General features: G+C 46.7%; 1 protein-coding gene across 1 annotated transcript; it reads right to left on the bottom strand.

The window, feature by feature from the left end:
- Positions 1–405: 405 nt before the first annotated feature.
- Positions 406–25,599, bottom strand: LOC114036524 (potassium voltage-gated channel subfamily H member 4-like). Its single transcript, XM_027853018.1, has 17 exons — positions 25,524–25,599; positions 23,016–23,249; positions 22,244–22,381; positions 21,953–22,083; positions 20,658–20,901; positions 20,113–20,270; positions 13,281–13,488; positions 12,478–12,675; positions 11,839–12,038; positions 10,290–10,539; positions 9,206–9,459; positions 8,531–8,569; positions 7,767–8,122; positions 7,349–7,455; positions 6,763–6,836; positions 1,728–2,525; positions 406–562 (listed from the first exon to the last, which is right to left on the bottom strand). Exons 1-16 carry the CDS (start codon positions 25,597–25,599, stop codon positions 2,043–2,045), a joined length of 3,150 nt encoding a protein of 1,049 aa, XP_027708819.1. The 3' UTR covers positions 406–562; positions 1,728–2,042.

The raw sequence follows: 25,599 nt of genomic DNA, 5'->3' as shown, positions 1-25,599 counted from the left end.
ACAAGGCTTTGTCTCTCCCAAGTGCTGTATAGGGGGAGGTAAGTTAGATGCTATAATGGGTCCCAGGAGCACTTGTTAAGGATTCCCCACCCCCTGCCCTCCAGGGCCACTGGTGTCATGAATGTTGTGCCAGGCAGGTTGGCGCCTTTGCTCCTCCTAGAGATGGCAACAGGGGCCCTAGGGAGGGCCTTTGCAGTGCCCTCCTTGTCTTGCCTCCTCTGAGCTTTAGGAGCTTCCCAATACATCCCAAGAAACAACCAGGTCCAACAGCTACAAAAATAAAGAGAATTTTATTTCCCCTATGAGAGCCAGAGAGAGGAAAAAGAAGGTTCTCTAGAGGAGAATAGGGGGTGAGAGGATATGGCCCAATGCTCAGGGAGCAGGAATGGTTTATGTGGAGAGGGGACCCTGAGTGTGAGACAGAACAGGGAGGGAGGTAGATGGGCTGAGTCACAGTTGGGGAACTGGGAGAAGGGGTCAGGAGTGGAGAGCTTGGAAAGGGTGGTTCCTGGGAATATCTGAAGGGTCGTCCACAGCCAGACTGGTCACCTTGAGCTGGAACCTAAGAGACATAAAACACACACACATGCGACAAGAGCTAAAGATGTACTTAGAGGATACAGGGAAAGGTACTAATTAGTGGATGTTCCTCCCTCCTCGCCAGCCCCCCAAACACTACTCTATTCCAGGACAAGGTCAATTTGGGGGAATAGAGCCTGGAGCTCTGTTGATATCATTAAGGGGTGTTAACTGGACTGGACTTAGTAGTCAAGAGACCTGAATTTGAATCCTGGCTCTGATACTTTATATCACACTGGTCACTATCTTGTCTCTGAATCTTTCCTCATTCTTGAAAGGGGGACATAATACTACCTACTTCTCAGAGAGCTATGAGAAAAATACTCTATAACCTTTAAAGCAGTAAGCAAAGGGGAGCCAAAGAGTATATACACTCCTCTTTGCTGGGCCCATGGGGGGCTTCCCTCACTCCTTTTCTCACCCCTCAGATGGGTAACAGTTTTTGTCCCTAGGGAATCTCTGTCTTGATCCCTGGATGGGCAGGGTGGTGTATTGGACTGAACATCATATTTAAAAGTCAGGAAGACTAAATTTTGAATCCTGCCTCAAACACGTAATAGCTTGGGCAAGTCACCAAGCCTCAGTTTCCCCAACTGTAAAATGAGAGGGTTGGAATTGGTGACCTCAAAAGTCCATTCTGGTTCTAAATCTAGAATCCCATGAATCTTCTCAGCCTAGGCTGTATGATGCCTAAAGAATATATGTGCTTGGAGATCTCTCATCACGACTGAAGACTTCAGATCCCCTGCTTTCCCCAGCTCAGAGGGTGAGGGCACAGGGGAGTGTTTCTCATCCTCACCAAGTGATCTCAAGAGAAAAATCTCATTTCCCTCCCTCCCTGTTTCAGCCATTCCTAACCCCCTGGGCAGGAAGTCCTTCCTGCAATCTAACTTTTCATACCTGTTACAGTTTCAGCAAGAGACAGAAACCACTTAGGTCCTTATTGTCTGTCCAATAGAAGAGTTCAGCTGTGCCTTAGGAGACTCCCAGCCTAAGACTTAGTGTTTGCTTCTTTCCTCAAACTTCACTTCCCCAGGCAGGAAAACCTCCAGGACCTTTCACTTCTGCCCCTGGAGTCTTCCCCATTTAACCTAGCCTTGTTCATTCACCATTCCCTGCACCCCCACCTTCCCACCACTCCTCCCTACCTGCTTTCAGGTCACCTGGGAGAAGGGCACTTCCTCTGCCCAGTCTGACGAAGGCACAACTCCTTGTCTCATGCCCACTGGGCACGGTTGTCTCAGATGGCTCCACCAGGAGTATGGGGGCAGGAGGGAAAGGATGAAAGAGGGAGTGGGGTCAGGGTTCACCACCATTTGTCACACCTCTGAAGTCCAGAGGACCCTATGATGACCAGTCCAGCCAGTGGCTTTTGACCCTGTAGTGGGCAGGCAAAGTACCCAAACCCTCCCAGTGGGGTGACCCAAGCCCCCACTGGATAGGCCTGGGCCCCAAAACTGTGGTCAGTGGAAAGTGTCTGAACTAGAGTGAAAGTGATATTGGTTGGTGCTCTGGAGTGGAGCTGAGCCATTGGGGAAGATGGAACCAGCAGGTGGAGATGGCACTTCCAGCCCAGATGATGGTCCTAGCAGGGCAGGCCGAGAGGCAGTGCTAGAAGGGTGTGGCTGTGGGGGCTGTAGGGTTGGTGTGGCAGGCCTGGAGCCCCAGGGAGAGGTCCCCATTTCTGATTCCCTCAGTCCAGCTGGGGGAGAACTTTGGGGACAGTGGACCTCAGCACATGTGGTATCTTGGGTCCCAGGGCATGGCTCAGTAAACAACGGAGAAACACAGAGAGGTCTTGGCGGGGGACATGGAGGAGTAGAAGGCCCAGCGGGAACAGGAAAGTCTGTGAAGGGGGTCCGGGTTGCCAGCCAGGCTTGAAGCAAACTCATCATGTGACGAAGTTCCCTGCTGAGCTGAGATACTTCCTGGTTGAGGTGGGTGATCTGCAGAAAATATAGTTATTACTCTAGGCCTCTACTAAAATCCTCTTCTTATGTTCTACTATGGAACTCACCCTGAATTCTACAAGGCTATGCTAATTTGGAATCATGCAAAGAAATTGACTAAAATTCCCATAACTTTTGACCCAGAGACCCTACCACCAGGCATATACCCCTAAGAAGGCCCACAGCAAAAATAAAAAAGGCCTCTTTTAAAAGAAAATATTTATTGTAGCAATGTTTTTAAGTAGCAAAGAATTGGAAACAATGTAGATTCTCATGGATGGGAATGGCTAAGCAAGTTGTGGTACATGGTAGAATATTCTTGTTATGAAAGAAACCGTGAATATAATGAATTCAGAGAAGTATGAAAAGACATAAGAATGGATGCAAAGTAAAGTAAAACACACAATAATTGCAACAATGCAAAGAGGAAGAATGATAATAACAAAACAAGCAAAACTGAATAAGCATGGCCACCAAAAGAGAGACTGGAAAACATTCTGTCCCCCTCCTCACCCACCCTCTCCCCAGGCTTCTTGGCAGAGGGTTTGGAAACCACCACATATAAAGCCCAACTTTTTCAATACGTTGCCTATGTTTTGCTGAACTGTTCCCCCTCCCTTTTTTATTGTTTGTTATAAAAGATGGCTCTTCTGGAAGGGAAGAGATACCTTAGGAAATGTGGACAATATGAAAACCAAAGGTGCACAAATTTTCTTGTGAACTAGCTAATGCCAATTAAGCCAGCACAAACTGATAAGAAAATTCATTCAACAATATCAATTTAATAAGCCTTTTTAAAAATGTCTGTCATCTCCAAAGGTCTCATGATGGAAAATGCTATCCACATCCAAAGAAAGAACTATGGAGTTTGAATGCAGATCGAAGCATACTATCTGCTATTTTTTTTCTTTTCTTTTCTTTTCTTTCCTATTTCTAGTGGCTCCTCCAATTGGTTCTAATTCTTCCTTACAACATCACTAATGTGAAAATATGTTTAATAGGAATGTATATGTAAAGCCTATACCAGATTGCATGCTGTCTTGGGGAGGGAGGAGGAGAAAAATTTAAAACTCAAAAGCTTATGGAAGGGATTATTGATAAATCAAAAGAAATTAATAAAAAAAAAGAAAAATGTCTGTCAAAGGTGTATAGAAATAAATCTATCCTGCCCTACAGGACAATAGAAGGGGAAGGGGATAAGAGAAAGTGGGGGTGAGAGAAGGGAGGGCAGATTGGGAGAAGGGGCATTCAGAATACATACTATCTTGGGGTGGGGAGAGAGGAGAAATGGGGAGAAAATTTGGAACTCAAAATCTTGTGGAAGTGAATATTGAAAACTAAAAATAAATTAACTAATTAATAATAAAAAAGAAAAATGTCTGTGCTTTCAGATCACAAAAATTTCCCAAGATGGAAAGGGTTTAAGCATGGGCCCAGTGATGGATAATGTATCCATGGTCTAAGAACCAGCCTAGATAAATGAAAAGTTGACTACAGATTGCTTGTTTGCTTGTTTTCCTAACCATAGCAATTTGTGAAGACCTATCTGCTAAGACAAAGAATTACTGTCATCTTTATCACTGGGAGAGCCCACACACTGCTGAAACCATGGAACCTTGAAGAATAACTTCTAGGGAAATGTTAGTTTTTCTGGCTGCGGAGGACAAGATGGCATCAGAGATGGTACATAAGGGTGATATTAGAGAATGAAAGGTGGCTATGATTGATGAGAAAGGAGGCAGAAACCAGCATGAGCCTGCACTGTTGGGTTATTGGGGGCCTAGAGGTTCTGCAAAGGTTTGGAAATAGAACAAGAAGCAATATGACATGATGGGGATATGGGGATGGGAGGGAGATAAGTCCTCAATTTAGAGTCAACTGGAGTTGGAGTCAGAAAGTCCTGAGTTGGTAGGGACAGGGCTCAGTGGATAGAGCACTGGCTCTGGAGTCAAGAGGACCTGAGTTCAAATCTGGCCTCAGACATTTGACACTTACTAGCTGTGTGACCTTGGACAAATCGCTTAACCCTGATTGCCTTGCCAAAAAAAAAAAAAAAGTCCTTCGTTGGAATCCTGCCCCATACTAGCTGTGCTACCCTGAGTAAGTCATTTAACTTCTCTCAACCTCAATTTCTTTATCTGTAAAATAGAGACAATAATATCGCCTACCTCACAGGGTTGTTGGGAGAGTCAAATAAGTTAACAGCCTTTCACAAACCTTAAGGTGCTATTTAACTATTAGCTACTACTACTACTACTAATACTACTACTATTATTATTATCATTAGAAGATCTAAGTTCAAATCCTAGCTCTAACTATTTAGTGCTTCTGAGACCTTGGGCAAGTCACAAACTCTCTGGACCTTAGTATACTCATCTGTAAAATGAAAGAGTTGAGGTAGATAACCTCAAAGGTCATCTGCAGGACTATGTTACTCTTCCCTTGCATTTAGTATACTCCCTTATCTCTCTAGGGCAGCTAGCTGGCACAGTAGATAGAGCCCTGGCCCTGGAATCAGGAAGACCTGAGCTCAAATCCAACCTCAGACATGTACTAGCTTTGTGACCCTGGGCAAGGCATTTAACTCTGTTTGCCTCAGTTTCTTCATGTATAAAATAAGCCGGAGGAGGAATGGTCAACCACTCTAGTATCTTTGCCAAGAAAACCCCAAATGGGGTCACGAGGAGTCAGACATGACTGAAACAACTCAACAACAAGTATTTCTCTAACACTTCCGGGATCAAGTATAAAATCCTCTATTTGATGTTTAAAACTCTTTATAACCTGCCCCCCCAACCTGTGTAGTCTTCTTATACCTTAACATATGCCCCCCCACACCCTGCAGTCCAGTGACACTGGCCTCCTTGCTATTCCTCAACAAAGACATCTCTAGACTCCATGCATTTTCATTGGTTGTCCCCGTCATGCCTGGAATAATCTCCCTCTTCTTCTCTTCCTGTCTTCCTTCAATTCCCAACTAAAATCTCACCTTCTCTAAGAAGTCTTTTCTGATCCCCCTGAATGCTAGTGCCTTCCCTCTGAGATTATCCCCAGTTTATTCTGAATATATCTTATTTGTATATGCTTGTTTTCATGTTGTCTCCTGCTTTAGACTGTGAGATCCTTGAAGCCAGGGACTATGTTTTGCCATCCTTTGTATTCCTGGTGCTTAGCATGGTGCCTGGCACATAGTAGGCACTTAACAAATGCTTGTTGACTGACTCAAAGGTCCCTTCCAGTTACAAACTTGTAATCCCATAATAAACAATGTGAAAGGGTCTAGGATGGGTCTGATGGGCTTACCTCCTGGAGGTGAGTGACATGTACTTGTAAAGCTTCATCTTTTGAAAACAACACAGTGTTCTACTCGGTCTTGCAAACTCTGGCTGCCTGTCTCATGGCTTGAGTGACAGGAAGCTCGTCCCAGGCAAAGGGCACAGCTGAGTCCAAGTGCTGCCAGGCCTTTTTTTCTGCTCCCACCCCCACCCCCAGCCCCTGGGGGATAGTGTCTGTTTACCAGAGCAGAGAGGGTGACCAAATCCCAAGGGTAAGGAACCAAATCCCAAGGCTCCCTGGCAACAACTCAGAGACAAATGGGACATGCCATACTCCCTAATCCAGAGTCTGAGACCTGCCTAGTGGAGGACTTTTCTCCCATACCTGGAATATCAAACCAAGGCCCAGGATGTCTGGGGTCCTGATCAGCATGGAACTTAATGACCTCCCTCCTTCCTATCTTCCTTGTCCCCTCCCTACTGTGCCTTCCCTCCTTTCTACTTTCCTGGGTTCAAATTGGGAAAAGGCTATAGGAAGGTCTAGAAAGATAAATGGGAGACAGGAAGGAGGCCCAAACTGCATGTAGGCACCCTCCTCCATACCCCAGAATTGAGGGTTTCTCTCTCTAGGCCAGAAAGTCTATCCAATTTGGAGTTGAAGGGGGGGGGGTGTCTCTCAAAAGGATACATTTCCTCCCATTAATTGGACAAGGGAAACATCTCAGAGAACACTGGACTCAGAATCAGGAAAGAGTGAATCTCACTCCACCACTGTGTGAATTGTGGGCAAATTGTTCAGCCTCCCTGAGCTTCAGTTTCCTCAGCATAAGATGGATAAAGAAGTCCCACAGTACCCGCCTCACAGGGTTGTGGTGAGGATCAAATGCAAAAGTGTCCTTAAAACATTTTACAAATCTTAAGGCACTACATGTGTATGCCAGTTGTTATGGTTATCTTACCTCTCGGTTCAATCGGCAGACTTTCACCTTCATCTCCTCTGTTTCAGCAGCCAGTTCCTTGTTGGGCCCAGACCCTAAAGTCAGTAATGGGGAAGGAGAGGTAGGTGGTCATTGTGGAGCGAATCTGGGCGGCCTATAGATTGGAGAAGGTTGGGTGAAAGAAAGGAGCCTTCCCTTTTTTTTTTTTTTAAACCACAGGGAGCCCTTGAAAGACCCTGGAGAGCAGAGAGAAGGGAGGGAGGTGAGAAGAATCCAAGGAATAGGGAAGTGATTGATTGATTAACTGATTGATTGATTGATGGTCTTGGGTCTTCAACAATCAGTCAGTCAACAAGTTTTTATGTACCCAGACACTGTGCTAAGTGCTACAAGATAAGAAAGGCCAAAACTCTGCCTTCGAGGAACTCATATTCTAATGGGGGAGGTAAACTGCAACTATGTACATACAAGATATACACACTGAAAACAGGAAGTAATCTCAGACAGAAGACCCCAGTGGCAGAGGATGGAGGGTGGGATGAAAAGGGACTAGGAAAAGCCTCTTTTAGAAGGTGGGCTTTGAACTGAGTCAATGCTGGACTCGTACCTGAGGGAGGTGAGAGTCTTCGAGGACGAGGCAGCTTGGGTCCCCGGCCAAAGTGGAAACTCTGAGATTCTCCAGTGCTGCTAGAGTCCTCGATGCCATCCACTACCCTGGTGAAGCCGGGGAGGAGGATGGGGATGGGAAAGGCAGTCGTTACAAGTGGAAAAAGCAGAGAATAGAGTGAAAGGACAGAAGGGTGACAAGGTCAGGTCAGTGGGGAGCAGTGAGAGGCTACAGGGCACATTGGGAGATGGGTGAAGTGGGACAATGGGCGAAGCTGGGCTAAGGTGGGGTATGTTGCAAAGTGGTCAGTGGCTCAGCAGTAGAATTCAGGAATTGGAGTGAGTGACACAGTAGAAAGAGCTTTAGAAAGTTGGGAAGAGGAATGAGGAGGACAGATTGGGGATGGCTGGCATCTCACCGGGGGCTGAGGTCCGGGGGTCCATAGGTGCCCAGTGGGGGGATGAGCAGCTGAGGGGCCTTCCAGGCAGCGGGACCCTTCAGGGGGGCATGAAGGGAGGGGCTTTGGCCCCGGCCAGCCAGGGCAGGGGAAGGGGAGGGAGATAGGGAAGGGGAAGAAGTGAGGGCAGAGAATGGAGGCAACTCATCACCCAGAAGGCTGGCAAGGGAGCCTCTGGGCCGAGCAGGGCTGAGGCTAGGCAGCAGGAGTGGCCGGCGGGGTCGAGGGGCTCCCGCAGGCTCTGGGCCTCCTTCCGCCTCCACGATGGATGATGGCAGGGTCTTGTCTGAGGAGGAACCGAAGCTGTCTGACTGGGGCTAAAGGAAGAGTGGGCCATTTATGGCCTCAGGGGCCACAGAGAAGATTGCCCCTTCTCTGAGTAAGGGAGCCTTCTCCAAAACTTCTACAGCTTGAAGGAGCTTCTCTCTTTCCAAATGATTTTGTCCTAAGCAGCAGCAAGGCTGAAGAAAGATACAACTTCCCAACCCTTTTACCTTCTATCTATGTATGTATACATCTATGTATCCATACATATGTGTATATATGTTTATGTATATACACATATGTGTGCATATGTGTATATGCATATGTGTGTTGCTAGGTTTTAGGACTACAAAATTTTTTTTAAATGACATAGACCCTGCCCTTAAGAGGCTTACTCTTCCCTGCCCTGAGCCCTTGGGGATTCCCCCAGTCCAGCCCCACTCCCCAGGGGCACAGGTTACCTGAGAAAGGCGTGGAGAGCGGCAAAAGCGACTGAGACCCTGGAGAGGACACAGTGGGGATTGGGGCAGAGGGAGGAGAGTCAGCATCTGAGGGATGCCACCTTGGTCTCTTCCAGGCCAACTCCCAGCTCTTCCCCCACCCTCAAACTAGTACCCTTCAGAGTCAGACTGGGGAGGGGGTGGGGCAGAATTCTGACAGCAAAGGCTCAGGTACATCTTTTCCCTAACTCTGAGGTCCCCAACAGAGAGACAGATAGAGAAAAGAAGATAGAGAAAGATCTGGAGATGACAAGATAGAACCATAAAGAGGTAGGGATAGCAAAAATAGGATCCCACATATAGGTACAGGAACTGACAGCCAAGGATTGCCTAGCACAAGGCCTCAGCACTGGCAGAGGCACTCAGTTAATATTTGATAAATGAATGGATGGATGTAAACATAGGAGAAGATCAGCCAGATGAGCAACAAGGACAAAGGGTCATGATGAATACGCATGATGCTGGGGCAATATCTACATATGAACATCTGCAGAGTGGTCATGTCTTTTTTTTTTTTTTTAGAGTGGCCATGTCTTAAAGTAGTCTGGCATGGGAATCCCTGCTGAGGGGCAGTATAAGCAGGGGTTTCAGGGGTAGGGACAGAAAGAGCCATAACATGATAGATGATATACATACATGGGGGTCAGAGCCCTGGTGCAGGTTGAAGGTGAGGTCTCGGGCCAAGCCAGCTCGGAAGGCAGCCCCATATTCAGGATAGAGCCGCAGAACCTCAGCTAGCCCTTGACCGCTCAGCTGTTGCAAGCCACAGTAGGTCAGTGCCTTTACATCAGCATCCGTCTTCAGGACACAACCCGAAAAGCCTGATCCTGATCCCAACCCAGGGTCCAGTCCTGGCTCGGAGACATCTGCCCCAATCAGGTCCCCCTTCCCTGTGAGTGACATGGATATTGGATGGTCAGTGTTTGATCAATGAGGGAGGCTAGAGCATGGAATTGAAAGAATTGAGGGGACAGCATTAATCAGCTGGAGGAATGGTCAAAGGGGGTAGTGGTCAGTGAGTAGATGAGTACTGATGGCCAGTGTTTGGTTGAAGTTGTCAGGTGGTCAATAGATGGAGTGATTAATGAAGTTGTGAGGAGAGTCAGAGGTTAGAATGATCAGCAGAGTTAGGGGATATCCAGTGGCTGGAATGATCACTGAGGGGCATGGCCAGTCACTGAAATGATCCTCAACGTATAGGCTGAGTAGTGAGGGTAGGGGAGAGTCAGGAACTGGAATGATCACTGGGAATGGAGGATGGCCAGTGATTGGAATTATCAGTGGTTTTGGGGGAAGGTCAGTGGCTGGAATGATTAGTAGGGGAAAGAGGATATTTAATCGATGAAATGATCAGTAGGGATAGAGAATGATCAGTAGCTGGAATGATCAATGGAGGTAGAGGATAATCAGTGGATGGAATGGTCAATGAGGGTGAGAGATGGTCAGTGGTTGAGGCTAGAATATGACCAGTGGTCAGAATGATCAAAGGTGATCAGAGATTGTCAGTGCCTAGAATGATCAATGGATGGAATGCTTAGTAGGAGTGGAAATGGTCAGTAGAAGTGGTAGACAGTTGAAGAATAGTCAATAGGAGAGTCACTGGAGGGATGTTCAGTGGGAATGAGAGAATAGTCAGTAGGAAGATGGTCATCAAGAATTCCAGGTGACCACCTTGAATTCTCCAGATGCCAGTCCCTGAAGCCAAGACTGAGGGTCTCACCTAGAATAGCCAGCACCATGTTGTCCTGTAGGACTTCAAGTGATCCAGAGCAGACATAGTAGTATGCCTGAAGTGCATCCCCTCGTCGTAGTAGGTACTCTCCAGGAGCACAGAATGAGGTCTTGATATGCAGGGAGAGGGCTCTCAAGCAGCCTCGACTTGCTGCTCCAAAGAGTGGCAGCTGCAGAATCTCCCGGTTCAGGTGCATCGCAATGTCAGCCCGCAGCTCATCTGGGAAGTCCTTTAGCAACTACATAAAAAGCATAGGTTACCCTCATGCTGCTACACTCATTCACAACATGCTGGAATATTATAAGGAAGGAGATCTTGCTTCCCAACCCTGATCACCCGGAAGTCCTTCCCCAGTCTCTTCTGCTGCATCTCAGCCCTAACAACCCATTTCCTTGAACAGCAATGACATCTTCCCTCACTTAGTGGTGATGGCCATACCCCATGATCACCTGGGCCCATGACCAGTGTTCACTCAGAATCACAGAAACCTAGGGTTGGAATGGACCTTGGAGGCTATGTCCAACCTGGAGCTAGACAATTTCCCCAATAAGTGATCATCCATACTCTTTGTAGAGAGACTCGTTACCTCCTAAGCCAGCCTATTCTACTTTGGTATAGATCTAACTATTAGAAAGTTTTTATCCCCCTAATTCAAGCCTAGATGTGTCTCTCTACACTTCCCCCTGCCCCATTGTTCCTAATTCTGCTCCCTGGGGCCAAATAGAACCAGTCTAATCTCTCTCCCATATGATACCCCTTTCCAATACTTGAAGACAACTATCATTTGCTGCCTAAACCTCTTTTTCCAACTAAACAGCCTCAATCACTTCAACAGATCTCCATTTGATATGAACTCGACTCTTTTTTTTTTTTTTGGATGAGGTAATTGGAGTTAATTGCCCAGAGTCACATAGCTAGCAAGTATTATGTGTCTGAGGCTCGATTTGATGAGCTCAAGACTCTTCATCATCTTGGTCACCCTCTGCTCAATTCTCTTCGGCTTATCAATGTTCTTCCTAAAATGTGGTGCCTGGAACTGAATGTAGCAAAGTTTTAGAGGCAGTCTTACTCTTTAACATAGTGAGACTCTCATCTTCCCAGTCCTAGACTCTATGCCTCTCAGTGTAGCCTAAGATTTCAGTAGATTCTTTTTTTTTGTTCTTTTTAGGCAATTGAGGTTAAGTGACTTGCCCAGGGTCACACAGCTAGTAAGTGTCAAGTGTTTGGTCTGAGGCCAGATTTGAACTCAAGTCCTCCTAACTGCAGGGCCAGTGCTCTATCCACTGCGCCATCCAGCTGCCCCAAAATATTCTTTTTTGTATTTTAATTTTTTTCCTTAGTTTCTTAAAAATCATATCATACTGCTAGTTTACACAGAGCTGATGGTCCACTAAACTTTCAGGTATTTCTTGGACCCACTGCCACCTCACCACACCTCCCTCATCTTTGATTTAGAAACTTGGCAGCCATGTATGAATTCTAGCTTGGCTTCTCATCTGAACTTAGGGGGTAGGGTGCATGCAGGTAATGTACTTACCTCATTGGCATCAATGCCACTGTTGACAGCCCATGTGGTCTGGAAGTATTCCAGCATGCGTTGCTTGAGGGGTCGGGGCAGGCGGTGCACTCGGATGAAATCCTTCAAGTCTTTCATGCGCGTGTGGTAGAGAGAGCGTCGGGAGTACATGCGTTGGATGATGGCTGTCACGTTTCCAAATACCACAGCATGCATTAGTGCTGGTGGTTAGAAGAGACAGAAATGGGTCAGGTGGGGACAAGACTAGGCTTCTAAGGGCAAGGGGTGGGGGTCATTCTCAGGATAGAGGGTGGCCACAGCAGGTTACTTTGAAGGCAATTTCCTGGGAGCAAAAGAAGTGAAGGGGGTGGGTCATGGCTAGAAAGAATCCCCTTGACGTTAAAGATTTCCCCACTCCTCTCCCAAGAGACTTTGTGTTTTCTGCTCAGGCACTATAAGTCCCACTGACTGACATACATGTTGTCTGATGGGGTTATACCCCTTGACCTCCCCATGGAGAAAATTAACCTAGGACATAGAGACTGAAGAGTCATAGAGCCAAGTAGAGTGAAAGCAAGAGTGAATTATTCTTAGACTTCTGAGGTGGGGAGGTGAGGGAAAGTAGAGGCCCAAAGTCTTTGGACAGAGAGAGGGTCTCACCCCCAATAAGCATGGTGCAAATGGAGAAAATCTTCTCTGCGTCTGTGTTGGCGCAGACGTTGCCAAAGCCGACGCTAGTGAGGCTGCTGAGTGTAAAGTAGAGGGCAGCAATGTAGGCACTACGCCGGGAGGGGCCACCCATGGCTGAGCCATTCACATAGGGAGACTCCAGCCTTTTGCCCAACTCATGTAGCCAGCCTACAATGGGAGACAGGAAAACAGAACAGCTTCCAGAGACCTGTGATGCCACCCACCAACAACATTGGGCAGGGTAGTAATGATGAAGGGAAAGGACAATTTAGCTTGAAGCTTATCCTAAACCCAAATGACCTTGGACAAGTCACTTAACTTCAGTTTCCTCATCTGTAAAATGAGAGGATTAGACAAAATGATCTCTAGTTTCTCTCCAGCTCTGAATCTATGATCTAAGAACCCTCTACAAGACTGAGGAACATCAGAAATTAGGGGACTGTGGCTAGGGTGTGTGTGGAGGTGGTCTTCTTTTCTAAGGCCTCAGCTACTACCCTGGGGTGGGGGACCTAGGAGAGATTATGGGGAAAGTGAAGGTTTGGGGGGGCTCATGGAGCTAAGAGGGCTAGTAAGAAGAGCCTGTAAGATTGGGTTATTTCAGTCCAAGGGTCCTGAGAAGGGTTACTTAGAGGGTCCCATAGGAAGTTGGCTGGAGATTCTAGAGGGACTAAAAATTTCTAAGGTGGAAGAGTGGGGACTTCCCAGGCTAGAAATTTAGTTAGGGCATTGGGGGTGACAAGGAATCAGGAATGAATCAGGAATCCAGCACTCACCAATGTCCCAGACCAGGGGGTCATTGGCCTCCATCTCCTTTCGACCAATGACATACCAGATGCAGGCCATCCAATGTGCCAGCAGAGCAAACACAGACATGAGCAGGGTGAGCACCATGGCACTGTATTGTGAATACCGATCCAGCTTCTGTAGCAGCCGCAGTAGCCGCAAGAGACGTACTGTCTTCAACAGGTGGACCAGTGACGTCTTGGGGAGAAAAGGCGAAAGGGGCTGGTGAAACGCTGAGCCTAGACAGTACAACCTCTCTTTGTGGTCCTCAGGGGCCCTAGGTAAAGCCTTGCCAGTCCCACCTTATCCCATCCAGCACCGGTCTGGCTTGTTACTCGGAAAGCAGAAAGGACAAGATAGTGCTACAATAGAAGGAATAAGATGGTAATAATAAATTGGCCATAGGATCACCATCCTGGAGCTGAGAGGGACCACAGAGGTCATATCGTTCTATCCCCTTCATTTTCCAGATAAAGAAAATAAGGCCCAAGCAAGAAAATCAGCTCTCCCAAAGTCACACAGGTAGTAAGCTTCAGAGGTAGGCGTTGAACTCCAGGCCTATAATTCCAGTGCCAATGTTCCTTCCACTGTATCATACTGACTCTACTAAAGCCATAAGCATTTATTAAATACCTACTAGGTGCTAAGCACTGTGCTAGGGGTAAAAAGACAAAAATGGAATAGTCCCTGCCCTCAAGGAAATTACATTCCATCAGGAAAATAACACACAAATAAATAGCATACAAGTAAATACAAATATTGGTGGGGGGTGGGACGGGGGTGGGGAGATCAAGGGTACGTAGGTGGCTCAATGGGTAGAGTGCTGGGCCTGGAGTTAGGAAGACCTGGGTTCAAATCCAGCCTCAGAGATTTACTAGCTATGTGACCCTGGGCAAATCATTTAACCCTGTTTGCCTCAGTTTCTTCATCTGTAAAATAAGCTAGAGAAGGAAATGTCAAACTACTCCAATATCTCTGCCAAGAAAACCCCAAATAGGGTCATAAAAAGTCAGACATGACTAAAAAACAATTGAACAACAACAATAAAAACACTAGCAGCTTGAAGATGAGGAAAGGCTGCATGTGGGAGGCGGTTCTTGAACTGAGCTTTGAAGGAAAGTAGGGATCCCAAGAGTAAGGGGTGAGAAGGGAGTGCATTCCCAGTGTAACGGGGTTTTTACGCATGCCCAGGTCACCTAAGATGGAGGTATCCAAGTGGAAGATACCAGGGACTGGCTTCTAGGAAAAGATATTCTGTGTTCCCCTACCACATGGATGGGAGCATCCTCTTTCCATTGGCTGAGTGTTTAATTCTACCTAGTGGAGACCCAGTTACTCTCTTTTTTCTGTGGAGTGAATATCCTGTTCACCTAAAATAAAGCCCCTAAGCACTAAACTGAAGGTTGGCAGAGAAGGAAAAGTATAAGGGAATAGCCTATGCAAAAACCCAGAGGCAAGAGATGAGATGCTGTGTTTTTAGAAGTCAATCCAATATGAATGGAACTCAGAGTTTTGGGAGAGAGATAATGTGTTAGCCTAGGAAGACAAAGTAGAGCCTGCCTGTGATGGGATTGAAATACCAATCAGAGAAGTCTGTGTTGCATCTTAGGGCTTTAGAATAGGGAACCCTTTGTACTTTTTGAGCAGGAAACCTGTGCTTTAGGAGTATCACTTTGGTAGTTGTGTGGAGGGTAAAGAGGTGAAAGACTTGATTCAGGGAGACCAATTAGGAGGGCATTGCAATAACCCAGGAGAGAGATATTGAAGGCCTGAACTTGGAGGGAGAGAGGGAATTAGAAAGAGATAGATATGGAAGCAGATTAGACAAGATTTGGCTGCTCCTTGAATATGGGGTGTGAAGGAAAGTGAAAAGTTGAGAATGAGTCTGAGGGTGGGTTACTAGAAAGACAGTGGTGCTCTACACAAAAATATGGAAGAAAAACAGGGAGTATTTGAGAGGAAATAAAGTGAACTCTGTTTTGGACAAGTTGAGTTTGAGATGTTTACAGGACATTCACTTGGAAATGGCCAATAGGCAGTTAATGATATGGGACTGGAGCTCAGGAGAAAGAATAGGACTAGATATACAGATGTGGAAGTTATCTGCATAGAGATGATATTTGAACGCATGGGAGATGTTGAGATGACCACAGGAATGTGTAGAGAGAGTAGAAGACAGAACCTCGAGTTACACTCATAGTTAGGGGGTCAAGATGTTGATGCAACACAGAAGACTGAAAAGGAACGGTCAGATAAGTGGAAGAGAACCAAGAGAGGACAATATCATGAAAACCCAGAAAATAGAAAGTACACAGGAGGAGAGGATAGTCAACAGTGTCAAATGCTGTAGAGAAAACAAGAAAGATGAGGACCAAAAAAAAAAAAGACCATTAAGAGGTCATTGTTCTGTGGCAGGTAGGTGGCTCATGGATAGATCCATTGGCTCTGGAGTCAGGAGCACCTGAATTCAAATCCAGCCTCAGACACTTACAAGCTGTGTGACCCTGGGCAAGTCACTTAACCCTGATTGCCCCCCGCCCCAAAAAAACCTCATTATTCTGTGTAACAAGAGATAGCTCTCTGAGTTGGGTAGAGGGAAGGACATATTGGGAAATCAAGATGATGTCAAAACAAAAGATAATAATAAATTCTCTTCTCCCCTGGTACAATTTGGATTTTGATATCGTTATTCAATTGAAACTGTCTTCTCCAAAGTTACCAATGCCACACTCTCTTGATCCTCCTATCTATTCAGCTGTTTCTCAATCTTCTCTGTCTCCTTTGATGCATCATCCACGTTTTGATCTCCTAACTATGGGAGACCTTAAGGCTCTATCCACTCCTCAATCTCCTTTACTGGTTCGTCAATCATGTCACAACCCACTAAATATGGATGCCCCCTAATGCTCTGTCCAGGATGCTTTTCTCTTCTCTCTCTATACTTTCTCACTTAGTGATCTTATTACCTCTGGTGGATTCAACTATCATCTCCATGTAAATGATTCCCAGATTTATAAAGCCAGCCCTAGTCACTCTTCATATACTGCAAATATAGCATCACCAACTCCCTTTTGGACATTTTGAACTGGATAACTTATAGGCATCTCAAACTCAACAAGTCTAAGACACAACTCCTTAGCTTTCCCCCTAAATCCTCCCCTCTTCTGAACTTAGCTATTACTGCTAAGTATACCATCATCTTCTCAATTACCCAGGTGCACAACCTCAGTTTTTTCCTTATCTTCTCACCCAACATAGCTAATCCACAGACAACTAGGTAGTGCAATGGATAAGTGCCTGGGCCTAGAGTCTAGAAAACCTGAGTCCAAATCCTAGCTTAGACATGTATTAACTGTGTGACCCTGGCAAGTCATTTAACCTCTGTCTCACTTTTCTCAACTGTAAAATGAGCAGAATATCACTTATTATCTCTAAGGGTTGTTGTAAAGATCAAATGAGATAATTATAAAGTGCTTGGCACATAGTAGACACTTAAATATTTGTTTCTTTCATTTTTTCCCTCATTTCCTCCTCCCTTCCTTCCCTCCCTTCTTCCTTTCTTCCCCCCTTCCTTCCTTTCTTCCCTTCTTTTTTCCTTCCTTCCATTGCCACTGAATGGATTCCTGTCATTTTTCCCTTTACAACATCTCTCTACTTGTCCCCTTCTTTCTACTCACCTAGCCACCAACCTAGTTTAAAAGGTCCAAGGAAAATGACGCAGATGACTTGGAAGAACACTGAGGGCTATATGGACCAAAGGTCATACTGAGGATGAAGAATAAATTCAGGAAGAGTGAGGAATAGGGAGAAATAGAAAGATAGGAGGTTATGGTCAGATAGAGGAATAATAATAGTAACTTTTGTTGTTGTTCAGTTGTATCTAACTCTTCATGACCCCATTTGGGGTTTTCTTAGCAAAGACACTGGAGTGGTTTGTCATTTCCTTCTCTAGTTCATTTGACAGATGAGGAAACTGAGGCAAACAGGGATCAGTTACCTGTCCAAGGTCACACAGCTAATAAGTGTCTGAGGCTGGATGTGAACTCAGGTCTTCCTGACTTCAAGCCCAGCACTCCATCCACTGAACCACCCAGTTGCCCAATAATAATAACTACTTACATTTTTATAGTGCTTTAAGGTTCACAAAACACCTTCCTCACACTGGCCTTATGGGGTAGTCAGTGCATCATTTTATAGGTGAGGAAACTGAGGCTCAGAGAACGAAAGGGACTCGTCCCTGACTAAAAGGCTCATAAGAGAAGTGGTGTGGTATAGTTGAAAAACTACTGGGTTTCGTCAGAGAATGTGGATTCAAATCTGAGTTCTATGACTTACTATCTGTGTGACTTTGCGCAAATTACTCCAGTCTCCTCTATAAAATGAGAGACTTCGACCTCTCATATATGATCTCTAATGTCCCTTCCAGCTCTCGGATACTAAGTGTTGTAGCTGGATCTAGGATTTTGTAGCTGTCCATAGCAGAAGAAAAGTGAATGAGGAAAGAGAGGGATAAAAAGCAAGAGAGAGTCTTCCCTCTTTATGACCTCCAGAAAGAACCTATTCTCCCCAGAGGCAAGAAAAAGATGAGATAACCTCTGATGAAAACCTTGCTTGAAACCCCTGGACTACTAGAAATGCTTCACAAACATATTAGACCAGAGATTCAGAACAGCAAGTGACCTCAGAAATAACCTACTATAACCCACTTATTTTACAGATGAGGAAACAGGCCTAGTGCAGCCCAGGGATTTGATTTGTCCAAGGTCTCATAGCTTGTAACTGACAACTAGGATTTGAGCCCCTTTGAATCTAGACTTTTTTTTTCACTATATCACTGAAGTCACTTAGATGAGAACGAGAATAATGAACACCCTTGAAGGAACTCAGAGCCACTTATGATTAGACACATATAACATGCACTGGGGCAAATGCAGACATGTAGAAGCTGGTACAGATATGTGAGGACATGGGTGGCCGACTAGTTTGGGGACCCGCTCCTCTTTTCTCCCTTTAGGCAAGACAATTACTTCCAGTATCTCAGGGCCAGGTATAGAGAGAGGAAAGGGAGGAAATTGCCTAGTTAAAGACCCACATCTGCCCTTTCGAAACCCTAAAGTGAAATACAGGGGGTAAAGGGGGGAGCAGACAAGGGTGCTGGTACAAACTTCCCCCAACCTCTAGGCCCCAACACATAACTCAGGGGAGCAAATTTCTAATCTAGGAGGAGAGAAGAGGGGAGAATGCTGCAGCACCACCATCCTAAGGCAGGTTAACTCTTTTAGTCCTGTGCCATTTGTCTTGAGGTGCCAAAAGAGAGGGGTAGGTAAATGTCTATATACTTGTGCCTTCAGATAGTTGAAGATATGTATGAGCATGATCACTTATATCCATGCATGAGAGTTCATGCAGGGTTCAATGCACACACACATGTGTGGGAGCATGCACATGTGTGTGCAGAGCTGGGAGATGAAGCCCACAGCCTGTTGGCGGCTGGTTAAATCAGGGTATGTGTAGGCGGCTTCCTGCTATAGCTAGCTGGAAGTGCAGCAGGCAGAGAAAATCAACCTTCCAACCCTACTCCCCTCAGATGGAGGGGGGCCCAAGGGACCCCATGCCCCTCCTCCTCCACCCTGTCTGTTCTAACCAATTGGAGTGACCTTATTTCTCTGCCAAAGGGCAAGACCTTGAGGTTTAGATCCCAGAACTGGTCTTGCTATTTGCTCACCCCTCTATTTATCCCTGGGAGTAGAGGGAGGAGGTGGTTCTCAAAGGAAGATGTCAGAGAAAATAGGTCGTGGGGGCAATCTAACATGAGATAACCCTCTGCTCCATCCTGATTCCTTGCTTTTTCACTGGATCTCCCCCTTACCTGGAATTCTGTCTCTCCTCCCCTCCACACCCTGGTTTTGCCTAGCTTTTTTAGATTCAGCTCAAATCTTATTTTCTACTGGACTCCTTTCCTAGTCCCCCTACCTACTAGTGCCTTGTCTCTGAGATGATCTTTCATCTATTATGTATAGTATACATCATATACATATATATATGCATATGTCATTATTTGCATGTTGTCTACCCCATTACAATGTGAGCTCCTTAAGGGGCAGACACTGTTTTTGCCTTTCTTTGTATCCCCAGCTCATAGGACAGTGCCTCAAACATAGTAAATCCTTAAAAAATGCTTGTTGATTGGGTTCAAATGCAGTATTCTTTCCACTGTACTTCACTGCCTCTCATAGTCCAATCCCCTAATATAACAGAAAATGAGGCAGACAGTTGAGAAATGACTTGCCCTAGAATACATTACTTGGCTAGTTAGTGTAGACTCAAGACTGGAATGTGTTCTTTCCCCTCCACCACACTGACTTCTCTGATCATCTTAAAGAGAATTTCTCCTTCAGAACCCCCATATGCAATGCCACTCATACACTACTACTGTTTATTTGTTCTCTTTTACACGCTATGTCATACCCCAAGATAGATTATAAACACCTTGATGGCAGGGACTCTGTGTTACTAATTTTCTATCTCGTATAGTATCTAACAAGATTCTGGGCACATAGAAGATATTCATTAAGTAGCTGTTAATGAATTGAGAAGGAAAACCTGAGCTACCCTACACTCCTCTTGGGAGGGAGTATTGGTGTGAATTTGCAAACTTCCAACCCCTCAGCAAGAGAAATTGGTATAAGACCTGGATCTGAAGATCTCATTTGGTGTTTTATATGAGGTAGGGAGGGGGAGGATACTGGATCCCAATTTGAGGATACTAGAACCAGGGAATAGTATGAACTTCCAGTTTGAATCCCATGGGAGGTGACTTACGACAGTAATGTTGAAGGCATATAGCAGGTCGAAGGGCAGAGCAGCAATGAGGTCAATGAAGAACCAAGTGGCCAGATAGTGAAGGCCAATGGAGCGAGGGGCAGAGACAACTTGACCTGATTGGGACACGTAGGTGGTACGGAAGTTCAGGATAATGTCTGGTGAGAGAAAGGGAGAGAATATGAATGTCACTCAGGGAGTTCTTTTGGTTAGGAGGATAGGAATGTTGTCCACCCCCTAACCAGTCCTGGGAACTTTAACCAAGGAGTTAAGGAACTAGAGTCTCATTAGGGAATTGTGACTGGGGCTTTAGGGTTGGAAAGGTTACTGATGATGAGGATGGACTACAGCTAGGTTGTTCTCTAGGTGAGATGACACTCCATGCTGGGATCCCAGAGACCTAGGGAAGGGGGTGGGTCCTGAGCCAAACTCTATTCTGGACACCAAGGAGAGGAATGGAATACAGATGGGTCTGAGGGTTTAAAAAAGGGTTGGAGTCTGGACATGGGTGGGGGATTCCAAAAACTTCTAGGGTGGGCTCTGACCGAGGATGAAGAGCATCTCCACAACGATGTCACTGACGAGGGTGTGCCGGGTGGTGATGGGGCTGTCATCGGCGCCTGAGAAGCAGACGTTGTAGGGGACAGTGATGGCCACATAGAAGGTGGCAAGGAGGATGAGGCCATCCCAGAGGGCCTTGGGGACACTGTAGTGAAGGAGGAGGCAGCGGGACCCCCCCACAGAGGCTACCTTGTATTCAGGCACTGACGGCTTCGGTTCAAACACGTTCTGGGGGAAAAGGAATCGGGGCTGGGGGGACACTGGGGGAAAAAGGGCTGGGGGAACATTGGGAGGAAGGGGGCAAGGGAAATCATGAGGTAGAGGGACTGGGGCTGGGAGGTCTGGGAAGAAGGAGGCAGAGGCTAGGGGTTGTCCAGAATGCAGAGAAAGAGGTCTCTGAGTCAGCGTGACCCTAGTTAGAGTCCCTCTGCCCTGGCTCTATAGCTCTGCTCCTCTGATTTGCCCTTTCTCTTCTACTCTCAAATTAACCCCTTTTGGATTGAGCTGTTCATATTTCTGAGGGCTCGCTGGAAGGTTTGCTCACCCTGGCCTAATGCTCGGGTTGGGGTGTAGGGTAGAATCCCTGATTCCCAGTGTGTGAGGAGTAAGTGGGGATGCTTTCCTGAAAGAGAGGTGGTGACAAGTGGAGTACATGACTCTAAGGTGCAGCCCTAAGAAGTGTCAGTGGAAGGAGATGAAGCCCTCTAGGGATGGTAATCACACCCTCTTCTGTAGTCCTAGTGATCAGCACAGAATATTAGCTAATATAGTCACTTGCCTGGAACCAGTGGAGAGGGGGAAGGGAAGGGTTCCATTATAGGGGACTTGTAATCCTCACAGGCTAAGTGGAGGACAAAGATCTAAGGGGGCCTTATCCTTAGGGACCTCACCACCTAATAATTTCGTCACATAGTGATATCAAGTAAAACTGTCCAGCAGTAGATAATGCCAATAACTTGTATCTTGCCCTTTTGACATAACAGAAAAGGGATGATGTCACGACCCTTCCCCCCACCCTGGGGGCAGGAACCCCATCAAGTCAGCGATAGCACAAGGTAGGGAAATGGGGAGGAATAGGGCTATGGGAACAGGAAGACAAGATATTTGGGGGAATGGGAGACACAGGAAAAGGAATAGAGGAATTTGGAAAATGAGTAGAGCAGGGTACATTGCAGATAGTAGGCTATAGAGCCGAGTGGTAGGAACAATTGGAAGACAGGAACACAGGATCTGAAAACCAAAGACTGGGAGAGGCTAGGGCAACTGGGAGATGACTTACATTGTTGGCTTTTACATTGCCCTGACCATGGCGGCCAAATTGGGTGGTAAGCCTGTGTAGAACAGTGTGACCCTGTCTCCTGGCTGTTCGAAGCCTTGAACTGCCTCCTTTCCTGCTTCTAGTCTTCTCTGCTGTGAGAGTGAGATGGGAGAAAGCACAGTCTGTGAACCTGGGTCAACAGCTAGAGTGTCAGACTTCTTACGTCAGGCCTCCCTTCCTTCTGTAGGCCTCCCCACGGTCTCCTTCCTACCCCATCATTCTCCTTGCCTTCCCCCCAACTGCTGCAGTTACCATGATTATTCCCTCCAGGAGGACCCAATCCCCGTCCCTGACTCTGGGTGATGTCTTTGAAGGAAAAAAGGAATAGCACCACGTCCCCCATTTCATTCTTGATTGGCATCATATCTAGAAGACACCAGAAGGCTGAGCCTGGGGAGAAAAAGTAAAGATGGGTATCATAGGTAAAGAGCTTTGGTGGCTCTATCAGTCCCAAGACATCTCCTTCCCCCAAATAACCCTCTCCTTTGGTCCAAGGAGGTGAATCAGGGGCTTATTCTTGGATGGCCAGAGATTGGAGAATAATAGAATGTAATAAAAATTAAAATAGAAATATCTTGTTCTATAGATTAAAAACATAAATAAAATTAGGATTAGTTAAGTTCGTGTAGGGTAGGGACTATCTTTCTTTTTGCTTGTATTTGTATCTTTAGCACTTAGTGCAATGACTGACAGTGAGAAAGTGCTTAATAAATGCGCATTGACTTGACTTTTAAAATGTGTGTTGACTAATAACTGATGTCAGCATAACATTTTAAAGTTGGCAAAGCACTTTTTGCATATGACTTTATTTGAGGCTCACAACAATCTTGTGAGACTCCAGATTTAATTATCACCCCCATTTTATAGATGAGGAAATAAAGACATAGAGACGGTAAGTGCTTTGTCCACCTTCACACAACTAATGAGTGACAGATGAAGGATTTTAATCCAGGTCTTCCTGAATCTGTCAGACTCTTTAGCCACTAGGCAATCCTAGGTCTCTTGGGGGTCAGAGAGTTCTCACCATCTTTTCGGTAGAAGCAGAGCTCAGCTCGGTGCTCCTGCCGGCCCTCCAGAGCTTTGTGTAGCCGCTGCAGGGCAGGCTCACTGGTCTCAGGGCCATAGAGGAAGCGGCAGCTGCAGGTTTTCTGCATCACCTCAGTTCGGCAGAAGCCAGTGAGGTCGCAGAAGCCGTCAGAACAGTACACGATGGGATAGCCCCTGGGACCTTGCGCATTAGCCAGCAAGAAGTTACTGTCTGTGGGAAGAAAAAGGCTCAGGTGGGGGATAAGGGTAGGAAGCTTTTAGGTTCAAGATGGATCTGGGGTTACAAACATAGGATCACAGATTGCAAGATTTAGAGCTGTTAGCAGTTATCTAATCTAGCTACTCCCCCCCCCCACTATTTTATAGAGAAAGAAAATGACACCCAGGGAGGTTCAGTAAGTTGCGTAAGGACACACAGGAAGCAAGTAGAACAGGGATTCAAACCTAGGTCCAATGACTCTAAATTCAAGGCTCTTGCTACTACTGCACAATCTCTCCAGTCCCAGAAAAGGCTTAGAGCCGGACCTCCAAGTTCTGAACCCTGCACTTGACATAGATACATTAAGATAAAGAAACTAAAGACTGGTCTAAGGGATTGAGACCCAGGTATTATTCCCATGTTGGGAAACCTGATCAGTGGCTTAGAGGGAGAGGATCTGGTCCGATTGCTTGTTTCTAGGCAGGAAAAGGAGTATTCTCGCCATTTTATAGATGAGACCCAGAGAAGCTGAGAGATTTGCCGAAGATCACAAAGTTAATATAAAATATGGGAAAAGAACTAGAATCCACCTCAGTTGTTTTTTAGAATTCTAGAATGTTAAAGCCCTGGAGAGCCTGTAGTCCAGCCCACTTCATTTTACTGATGAGGAAAATTGAAACCCAGAAGGAGGTATGACTTGCCCAAGGTCATACATTTGTTTAGTGAAAGTCAGACATGAACCTAGATCTTTTGACTCCAGGACTTCTTCCACTATATCACAGAAACTTGGAGGGTTGGGGTGGTGACGGTGGTGGAAATCTGTCCTTGATGTTCAAAATTTGAAGAGTCCCCTTCTAGATACTGTCCCACCCCTTTGTCCAATCCCCATAACAACAGGATGGGGGCTGAGGGCTGGGGAGGGAGGGGAACAGACTATTCTTAGTAGGATGGGAGGAGAGAGGCCAACACAGCTTGAGCTCAGATAGGGTCAGAGTCCAAGTAGAGGCAAGAGGCTATACATTCCCACTTAAGCTCCCTTCTCCTCTTCTTAGAGTCCTAATAAGGGGACAAAGGAGAGAGGGTGGTAGTTGAAAGGGGTACTGGGGGCGAGGGGAAAGGAGCAGGGCCCCATGCTCTGCTTCCTTCCTCCATCTCAGGGCTGGTTGCCACGGTGATAGGTGCTATGGAAACTGGGGAGGCGGGAGGAGGGGAACTGAGGGAGGGGTAGGGCTCGAGCAGCTCCGCATCCGCCCTCGGGTACCACTTTCCTTCCCCTCCCTCTTTCTCCAGGCCCAACCTCCCGAAGGGGCCAGCTCAGCTGCTTTGTAAGAAAAAGGGGAAACGTAGGAGGGGCTTTGGGGTGGCTGTCCACGGTCCTGAACTCGAGCTTGGTGGGATGCTGACGGGTGTAGTGAGAAGGTTAGGGTGAAAAGAGAGCTCTCTCCTTCACTACAGAGTGCAACCACCCCCTTTTAATCAATAAGGCAGAGATTCTCGTTTTATGTTTCTGTTGTGTAGGGTGCCCATGACCTTGGTCCTAGCCTCCCTCTACACTGATCCAGGTCCCGGTGAAGTCCGGGATTTTATTTTATTTTTTTGGGGGGGGGGGGGGGGGGGCAGGGAGAGGAAGAAGGGAAAAACTGGGGTCCTCATCGCACAGACGAGTCTTCAGCTCCTCTTATCTTTAATCTTCCCGTCCCCCCTTCCTCACTTCCCCCACCCTAGATTCAAACACACACACACACACACACACACACACACACACACACACACACACGCCCACACACATGTCCATCCCCATAACTCAGTCCTTGGGGGCTGGAGTTGAGAAACAGAGATTTAGGGGAGGGGGCAGCCTTGGGCCTCGAAAAGACCTTTCCCACCTCCGCTGCACAAAGAGTCTCCCCTATCCCCGCCCCGCGCTACCGCACCCCTAGCAACTCCTGACCCTTTGCACCCACAGTCCAAGTGTTCCTGGCTCCCTTCACTGCTTGCCCCCACAAGAGGATCCCTGCTTTTGTCCTGCCTCTTCAAGTGGCCCCAGTCCAACGCATTTTCTGATGCCCGGTTCTGACCTGGCCACCCTCAGTCTCTCTTTCCCTAGGTCTCGGGATGCGACTCCTCTCCAGTGCCCTTGGGCTCCCCATCCCCACCTTCACTCGTGTTTGCATTAAGCCCAGGCTGACAGGACCCGGACAGGTTGCAATCTCTGTCCCGGCAACCCTGGGGTCACTTCAGCCCCTTGCCCCCTGTTCCCAGCCCCTGCAGCGCTCATCCGCTACTCACGAGTGCCGTCGAAGCGTGTGGCGATTGTGTCCAAGAATGTGTTCTGGGGGGCCAGCAACCCCTTCATGACAGGCAT

This window comes from Vombatus ursinus, unplaced genomic scaffold, assembly GCF_900497805.2.
Source record: "Vombatus ursinus unplaced genomic scaffold, bare-nosed wombat genome assembly UNPS02009877.1, whole genome shotgun sequence".
In the NCBI taxonomy this organism is placed as follows: domain Eukaryota; kingdom Metazoa; phylum Chordata; class Mammalia; order Diprotodontia; family Vombatidae; genus Vombatus; species Vombatus ursinus.
Note: the sequence above shows the minus strand (reverse complement) of the source record. Positions and strands in the feature narration are given on the sequence as shown.